Source organism: Leuciscus leuciscus (assembly GCF_965113295.1).
Source record: "Leuciscus leuciscus genome assembly, chromosome: 16".
Classification (NCBI taxonomy): domain Eukaryota; kingdom Metazoa; phylum Chordata; class Actinopteri; order Cypriniformes; family Leuciscidae; genus Leuciscus; species Leuciscus leuciscus.
This window is the reverse complement of record NC_138740.1, coordinates 245,103-255,000: the sequence shown is the minus strand read 5'-3', so window position 1 is coordinate 255,000 and position 9,898 is coordinate 245,103. Positions and strand designations below refer to the sequence as shown.

The window sequence follows — 9,898 nt, the reverse complement described above, 5'->3', positions numbered from 1 at the left end:
GTAATATTGCTGTTTGTGAAAGTAAACGTTGTAAAGTCGAAAGTGCACGATAAATAAAGTTATAGTCTCAATAGAAAGAATTGACTCTGAACCGCCTTTTCGAGTCGTTTGTGTTTCGAATCCCGATGCGTTACGGTTCTACATCACTAGAAGATACATTTGCATAATACCGCCTATATTGTACATCATCAGCCCTGAAACGTCATTTTACTGACGACTGTCCGTCAGCAGTTGTGGGCGGGGTCTAAGCATATGTGACGTCATAAGTATCAAAAGCGAAAGGCAAGTAACTTTGTGGGCGGGTCTTGGGCGCTGTTGCTATTATACCGGTGGGATAAATGACTCTTGCACCCGACGCAAATCTAAAATGTGTTGGTCTGCAGTAGCTTCATTACTCATAGGTGTGGTTTGGGTGTAACATGAAATAAACCAATCAGAGCATCATCTCACATTCCTTTTAAGAGCAGGCGCGCTTGTTCCATGGCGGATGTCTATTATAACGGCGGATTTGCCAGACGCACGCCAGGAGCGGTTCACAGCCGAGGAGACCGACGTTCTCATCAGGGCCGTAAAACACAGAGAAGTGACATTGGGGATGGAGAAACACACCCAAATTAGCTTCGGTTAAACAGGCGTATGATAATTTGGGTAAATGTGTAAGCTAGATTTATGCCTATTATTTCACATCTTCATGGACACCACAATGATTTCCCTCATGTGGAATATTTTTCCTTGCAATTATGTATGGTTTGCAAAAATGAAAACTGCTGCGTCTGTGATAGATGAGAGAAGCAAAGTGTATGTGTGTTGTGCTCACGCTACATTATGGCCAAGCATGCGCCCTTAAAATAGCATCTGAACGCGCCACTGACTTTAGACTAGGTTTCTCCTGGTCAGTGGCGGAATTGTTTTCTGAAACTGCAAAATAGCACCAGGGAACATTTGCGCCGGATCACGCCTCCTCTTTTCCCTGAACCGCCCTCGGGAGCGCAAGTTCATTCCCTAATTTACCGACATGCGTCTGTGGAGGGAAAAGTCCGCTGTGTGTCGGGTGCAAAATAGGAATGATACATGCATCGGTGTACAAAGTCAATTGCGCTGGGTGGAAGATAGGGCCCATAATCTGCAAACAGCTTTTTCTGAGACACTGCTTATGATTTATGGGGAATAAAAAAGAGGAGTGGGTGGATTTTTATCATTATAGGAGGGTTGTGTACACACACTGCCGACAAATTTAGTGAATCTCAAATCATTATTTAGTCATTTAGGGGCCGTTTACGACAACTGAAAACAGAAAACTTTTAATGCGTTCTGGCCGTTCATTTATACGACAACAGTGTTGTCGTGTAAAGCCCAGCACAACTTCCAATATGTTACTAGCAGAGTGAGTATTCTTCAGTAAAGTATGATAAGAACCCGCTCCAGATCTGCACTCATTGAGCTCTGTGACACTAACAGCACATTCAGATCCTTTCATTGTGTTTTACAACATCTCTCAGTTAGCTGTCTTTTTAAATTGACCAGGACGAGAGCTGAGACCTTGAACTTTAAACATCAGATGCGTCAATATCCCGCGTTCGCTGCTCCACGGTTCAGACACTTCTGCTCCTCGCACCGGTGAGTTATTAGTTATTAGTTATGCTCTCGATACTGCGCTGATGCCTCTCTGATTTCATATGATGTTTATGTGCTATATTCATTTTGCATGAGAGATTGCCACAGGGCAAACAGCTAAAGAAATCTAATTCCTGGTGATCAACTTCCATTTTTGGAAGAGTTCATGAATGAGATCAACAAATAAAGCCGAACTGCAGGATCAGCCACACATGTGTGCTCATGAGTTCATTACCGTAACTTGTCACTAACACGACTGTCAGACTGTTCACAGAGCAAAGAAAGGGTTACGCTTCAGCTCCATGGCCATCGGCAGGCGTTTCACTCACTATAACCGTGCAATGACTAACTCTCATTAGAGGATCAGTAGACTGGTAGATCAAGGTTTGGGTTAGTAGAATAAGTTAATATGAATCACAGGTACTTGCGGAGCATCAAAATAAAGTGTTGGCAGAGACAGACACAGATCTTCTGTCAGTGGGATTCTGATCAGTGGGACAGTTAATATTGATCTGATTGAACTGATTGAAGACAGTGACTGATTACAGCTGGATCATGCAGTCAGATTCCAAAAATTAAATTATTGTAATTACACTATATTACCTTTTAAAATACTCATAATCAGACTAGAGTAACTTACAGAATTAATTAATGTTCACAGAATTGCAGAAGAATCAAAGCGAAAGGTCTTGAGGTTTTGTTGGCTTTTGAGGATTACAGAGTTGAACCATTGGACAGACTCTCAATAAAGAGGAAATTAGTGAGCATAGGCTCTGTTGATTTCCAGAGTTGTTCAGTTGTGTTTGTTCATTATAGTCAGATAGCATGTTAATATGTAAGCCGAACTCTGTTGAGGTCTAGACGAACTGATTTGTCACTGTGACTTTGTGTTATCTTTACATCAGCTTGTGTTCATATAGTGTGTGTGTATGTGTGTGTGTGTGTGTGTGTGTGTGTGTGTGTATCAGAGCTCAGCTCCACTCTGATGGAGAAGATGCAGTCTCGGGATCTTCTGCTGGGTCTTCATCTGCCCGAGCTGGAGGATCTGGGTGAGTTTATCCGCTCTCTGCCCACATCGACTCTGCTGGGTCTGGGTGCGCTCACTGCGGTTCTGGCCTACTGGATCTCCCATCGCCCGCGAGCCATCGTCCCACCCTGTGACCTCCAGCACCAGTCCAGAGAAGAGCAGGTACAGGACCCAACACACCTCCTGATCTCCTATACAGGACCCAAACACACCTCCTGTTCTCCTATACAGGACCCAAACACACCTCCTGATCCCCTATACAGAACCCAAACACACCTCCTGATCCCCTATACAGGACCCAAACACACCTCCTGATCCCCTATACAGGACCCAAACACACCTCCTGATCCCCTATACAGGACCCAAACACACCTCCTGATCTCCTATACAGGACCCAAACACACCTCCTGGTCCCCTATACAGGACCCAAACACACCTCCTGATCCCCTATACAGGACCCAACACACCTCCTGATCCCCTATACAGGACCCCAACACACCTCCTGATCCCCTATACAGGACCCAAACACACCTCCTGATCCCCTATACAGGACCCAAACACACCTCCTGATCCCCTATACAGGACCCAACACACCTCCTGATCCCCTATACAGGACCCAAACACACCTCCTGATCCCCTATACAGGACCCAAACACACCTCCTGATCCCCTATGCAGGACCCAACACACCTCCTGATCTCCTATACAGGACCCAAACACACTTCCTGATCCCCTATACAGGACCCAACACACCTCCTGATCCCCTATACAGGACCCAAACACACCTCCTGATCCCCTATATAGGACCCCAACACACCTCCTGATCCCCTATACAGGACCCAAACACACCTCCTGATCTCCTATACAGAACCCAAACACACCTCCTGATCCCCTATACAGAACCCAAACACACCTCCTGATCCCCTATACAGGACCCAAACACACCTCCTGATCCCCTATACAGGACCCAAACACACCTCCTGATCCCCTATACAGGACCCAAACACACCTCCTGATCTCCTATATAGGACCCCAACACACCTCCTGATCCCCTATACAGGACCCAAACACACCTCCTGATCCCCTATACAGAACCCAAACACACCTCCTGATCTCCTATATAGGAACCCAACACACCTCCTGATCCCCTATACAGGACCCAAACACACCTCCTGATCTCCTATATAGGACCCCAACACACCTCCTGATCCCCTATACAGGACCCAAACACACCTCCTGATCCCCTATACAGGACCCCAACACACCTCCTGATCTCCTATATAGGACCCCAACACACCTCCTGATCCCCTATACAGGACCCAAACACACCTCCTGATCCCCTATACAGAACCCAAACACACCTCCTGATCTCCTATATAGGACCCCAACACACCTCCTGATCCCCTATACAGGACCCAAACACACCTCCTGATCTCCTATATAGGACCCCAACACACCTCCTGATCCCCTATACAGGACCCAAACACACCTCCTGATCCCCTATACAGGACCCCAACACACCTCCTGATCTCCTATATAGGACCCCAACACACCTCCTGATCCCCTATACAGGACCCAAACACACCTCCTGATCCCCTATGCAGGACCCAACACACCTCCTGATCTCCTATACAGGACCCAAACACACCTCCTGATCCCCTATACAGGACCCAAACACACCTCCTGATCTCCTATACAGGACCCAAACACACCTCCTGATCTCCTATACAGGACCCAAACACACCTCCTGATCTCCTATACAGGACCCAAACACACCTCCTGATCCCCTATACAGGACCCAAACACACCTCCTGATCCCCAATACAGGACCCAAACACACCTCCTGATCCCCTATACAGGACCCAAACACACCTCCTGATCCCCTATACAGGACCCAAACACACCTCCTGATCTCCTATATAGGACCCCAACACACCTCCTGATCCCCTATACAGGACCCCAACACACCTCCTGATCTCCTATATAGGACCCCAACACACCTCCTGATCCCCTATACAGAACCCAAACACACCTCCTGATCCCCTATACAGGACCCAAACACACCTCCTGATCCCCTATACAGGACCCAAACACACCTCCTGATCCCCTATACAGGACCCAAACACACCTCCTGATCCCCTATACAGGACCCAAACACACCTCCTGATCCCCTATACAGGACCCAAACACACCTCCTGATCTCCTATATAGGACCCCAACACACCTCCTGATCCCCTATACAGGACCCAAACACACCTCCTGATCTCCTATATAGGACCCCAACACACCTCCTGATCTCCTATACAGGACCCAAACACACCTCCTGATCTCCTATATAGGACCCCAACACACCTGCTGACCACCTACACGCTCTACACGAGGCTCAGGGGCTCAAACCACACAGAACAAGCTTTACAGTCAGATAATACATAAACAAATAAAATCTGTATTTCATTTGTTGCCTCAGCCACTGCCATTATTTTTGAAGATCCTGGTTTTCTTGATCTTGGACAAACTGGATATCCTGGAAAGTGTTATTTATAGACCTACCAAGTTCAAGTTAATCAAGTTCTTGAAAATCTCAAGTTTATGTATTTTATTATGAATATAATTTATGGTAACACTTTATTTTACAGTGTCCTTGTTACAAGTTACATGAACTTACTACAGTAGTAACTGTAAATTATGCATAATTACATGCAACTAACCCCTAAACCTATAGTACATGAAGTTAATTAATATTACTCAGCACTTACATGTACTATTCAATATAAATATTAACATATTAACAAATAAATCAATAAAATAATGATAAATAATTGAAATGATTAAGTTCTAAAATCCCAATAACTGAAAGCTCTTTATGGTTTACATTTCTTATTACTAATGAATTTACATGACCTTTCTTTCTTTCTTTCTTTCTTTCTTTCTTTCTTTCTTTCTTTCTTTCTTTCTTTCTCCAATTATTTTAGTATGATTGACATGCTATTCTAGTTTATAAATATATATATATATATATATATATATATATATATAAAAATATACTACAAATATATATATACAAAAAATATATATATAGAGAGATTTTTTTTAATTAGGTTTTGTTTTTGTTTTAATAATTTTGCTGTGTGTTTTTGTCATTTTTATTAATTTGCATTGGTGTTTATTAAGGACCATCATTATTCTTTTTTCACCTGGATGATAAATGATCAAAACAAAAGTACTTGTTCGTTGTTGTCCTGTGAGGATCAGTTTTCTGCTGAATCAAATCTGTGTTCAAATCTGCCTCAGACCTGCATTTACTCACTGTTTTGCATAAAAGCAAAAGATGTGAGACAGTCCGCTTGAATCGCCCTGAAACATCAGGACAATCAGTATATTCATATATATGTGTTCATACTCAGCTCAGGAGATGATTATTATCTTAAGAATATTTCAGTATCCTATAAAGCTCTTGAAAGCCCTTGAAACTGCAGACTAAAGAATCGAACAGGACATCTTAATCCCACAGAGACCAGGCCAATGCAAATATAAATGCAAACACAGATGCAAAGCAGTACCAGACGAACAATTCAACAATACGTCTTTCAAGCAGTTATTGAAATGAGCTTTAGCTCAGATGTCCTCCTCTCTCAGTCTCTCTGTCCCGTTTGTGTGTTTTCCAGATGGGAGACGGCGCTCGACGGTCCATGATGGGCAGCGGCTCCGAGCTTCTCTCCTACTACCATGAGGACGCCAAGACCCTGTACGAGGTGTTCCAGCGAGGCCTGCACATCACAGGTGAGGATCAGTTCAGTTCATGTGTTCAACACACACCTGCACATCACAGGTGAGGATCAGTTCAGTTCATGTGTTCAACACACACTTGCACATCACAGGTGAGAATCAGTTCATGTGTTCAACACACACTTGCACATCACAGGTGAGGATCAGTTCAGTTCATGTGTTCAACACACACCTGCACATCACAGGTGAGAATCAGTTCAGTTCATGTGTTCAACACACACCTGCACATCACAGGTGAGAATCAGTTCAGTTCATGTGTTCAACACACACCTGCACATCACAGGTGAGAATCAGTTCATGTGTTCAACACACACCTGCACATCACAGGTGAGAATCAGTTCATGTGTTCAACACACACCTGCACATCACGAGTGAGAATCAGTTCAGCTCAACACACACCTGCACATCACGAGTGAGAATCAGTTCAACACACACCTGCACATCACAGGTGAGAATCAGTTCAGTTCAACACACACTTGCACATCACAGGTGAGAATCAGTTCATGTGTTCAACACACACTTGCACATCACAGGTGAGGATCAGTTCAGTTCATGTGTTCAACACACACCTGCACATCACAGGTGAGAATCAGTTCAGTTCAACACACACTTGCACATCACAGGTGAGAATCAGTTCATGTGTTCAACACACACTTGCACATCACAGGTGAGAATCAGTTCAGTTCATGTGTTCAACACACACCTGCACATCACAGGTGAGAATCAGTTCATGTGTTCAACACACACCTGCACATCACAGGTGAGAATCAGTTCATGTGTTCAACACACACCTGCACATCACGAGTGAGAATCAGTTCAACACACACCTGCACATCACAGGTGAGAATCAGTTCAGTTCAACACACACCTGCACATCACAGGTGAGAATCAGTTCAGTTCAACACACACCTGCACATCACAGGTGAGAATCAGTTCAACACACACCTGCACATCACAGGTGAGAATCAGTTCAGTTCAACACACACCTGCACATCACAGGTGAGAATCAGTTCAGCTCAACACACACCTGCACATCACGAGTGAGAATCAGTTCAACACACACCTGCACATCACAGGTGAGAATCAGTTCAGCTCAACACACACCTGCACATCACGAGTGAGAATCAGTTCAGTTCAACACACACCTGCACATCACAGGTGAGAATCAGTTCAACACACACCTGCACATCACAGGTGAGAATCAGTTCATGTGTTCAACACACACCTGCACATCACAGGTGAGAATCAGTTCAACACACACCTGCACATCACAGGTGAGAATCAGTTCAACACACACCTGCACATCACGAGTGAGAATCAGTTCAACACACACCTGCACATCACAGGTGAGAATCAGTTCAGTTCAACACACACCTGCACATCACAGGTGAGAATCAGTTCAACACACACCTGCACATCACAGGTGAGAATCAGTTCAGTTCAACACACACCTGCACATCACGAGTGAGAATCAGTTCAACACACACCTGCACATCACAGGTGAGAATCAGTTCAGTTCAACACACACCTGCACATCACAGGTGAGAATCAGTTCAACACACACCTGCACATCAAAGGTGAGAATCAGTTCAGTTCAACACACACCTGCACATCACAGGTGAGAATCAGTTCAACACACACCTGCACATCAAAGGTGAGAATCAGTTCAGTTCAACACACACCTGCACATCACAGGTGAGAATCAGTTCAACACACACCTGCACATCACGAGTGAGAATCAGTTCAGTTCAACACACACCTGCACATCACAGGTGAGAATCAGTTCAACACACACCTGCACATCAAAGGTGAGAATCAGTTCAGTTCAACACACACATCATGTTCACTGGACTCAGCCCAGAGAGTCTCACCACTGCACACACCCTGAATCTGATTCATGCAAACATGTTGAATCACACAGTGCCTCATCCGGGGTCACATCTGAACGGGTCACACCAGTAACATCACACACTAAAACACTCGTCTTGTTGAAGGCTTATACAGTATATATAGTGATGGATCGACTGCCTCTCCCTAGTAATCAGCGCCACCCCATCCCTGAACTCGCCGCCCTTCGGCAGGTTCCCGACTGGAGTGTGTGTGATTGGAGAGGAGGGACTGGCGGTGTGTGGTGAGGCACACCTGACACCTGAAGCCTCGTCACCGCCGCTGTTAGATGTTGAGCGCCTCTCCTCGAGACACAGGTCTCTCCCCTGAGCTTGCACACTGGTGTCCTCGTGTGTCCAGGAAGATAGCGCGGAGCTGACACCACTCCCACTGTGTCTGTCGTTTGCTCCTCCCGCCACAATATATATATATAAGAGTGCATGATATTCTGAAGGCCGCCGTGTAATTTTAACCCTGAGCTCCACTTCACAGCATGATGAATTACTGCTTCCTGTAACCACACACACACATTACTTGCACTAGACCAACAGCACTGAATTAAACAAGGTATATTTACACAGAAACCACTGTTGAACAGAGAATAAAGGGTCGTATGGGAAACAACAAGCATTTCTTACAGTATTTATTAAGCTTTGTTAGCGTAAGTTAATAAAAATACAACTGTTTATTGTTAGTTCATGTTTGCTCATGTTGAGATTAACATGAACTAAGATGAATAATGCTTTAGAGGTATGGATCATGGTTAGCTGATGTTGTGAGCGTGGTGTTTGAGATGATCGGATCTGACGTCTCTCTCTCACTTCTGATGTTCTGAGCAGGTGATGGACCGTTTTTAGGCTCCAGACTCCCCAATCAACCCTACAAATGGCTGTCCTATAAAGAGGTGAGTGTAGGAGTGTTGTGTGGTGTGTGTAAGCGCTGGTCCGACGCGGTGTGAGCTGTGTGTGTGTGTCCCGCAGGTGTTCCGCAGGGCAGAAGACTTGGGCTCGGGTCTGCTGTCTCAGGGATGTCAGCCCAATACGGCTCAGTTCATCGGGGTGTTCGCACAGAACAGGCCTGAGGTAAAACACCCCAAACACCATCCTGCTAAAGGAGGAGTTCACTTTAAAATGAAAATTACCCCATGATTTACTCACCCTCAAGCCATCCTAGGTGTATATGACATTCTTCTTTCAGACGAATACAATCAGAGTTATATTAAAAAATGTCCTGGCTCTTCCAAGCTTTATAATGGCAGTGGATTGCAACCAACAGATTGAAGCTCAAAAAAGTGCATCTGTCCATCATAAAAGTGCATCTATCCATCATAAAAGTGCATCTGTCCATCATAAAAGTGCATCTATCCATCATAAAAGTGCATCTATCCATCATAAAAGTGCATCTGTCCATCATAAAAGTGCATCTATCCATGATAAAAAGTGCATCTGTCCATCATAAAAGTGCATCTATCCATCATAAAAGTGCATCTGTCCATCATAAAAGTGCATCTGTCCATCATAAAAGTGCATCTGTCCATCATAAAAGTGCATCTATCCATCATAAAAGTGCATCTATCCATCATAAA

At 44.6% G+C, this 9,898-nt stretch overlaps 1 protein-coding gene across 2 annotated transcripts in view; it reads left to right on the top strand.

Annotated features, from left to right (window-relative positions):
• acsl6 (acyl-CoA synthetase long chain family member 6) overlaps positions 1 to 9,898 on the top strand; it is a 52,764-nt gene that overhangs the window by 5,954 nt on the left and 36,912 nt on the right. The window contains exons 1-5 of one of the 2 annotated variants that reach the window (XM_082141282.1): positions 1,480 to 1,617; positions 2,583 to 2,803; positions 6,306 to 6,420; positions 9,153 to 9,217; positions 9,294 to 9,395. In XM_082141282.1, coding sequence (XP_081997408.1) covers positions 2,600 to 2,803; positions 6,306 to 6,420; positions 9,153 to 9,217; positions 9,294 to 9,395 — 486 coding nt within the window. In that variant the 5' untranslated portion in view covers positions 1,480 to 1,617; positions 2,583 to 2,599. Of the gene's footprint in view, positions 1 to 1,479; positions 1,618 to 2,582; positions 2,804 to 6,305; positions 6,421 to 9,152; positions 9,218 to 9,293; positions 9,396 to 9,898 lie in introns of those variants that run through there. The other variant, XM_082141281.1, reaches the window with a different exon arrangement.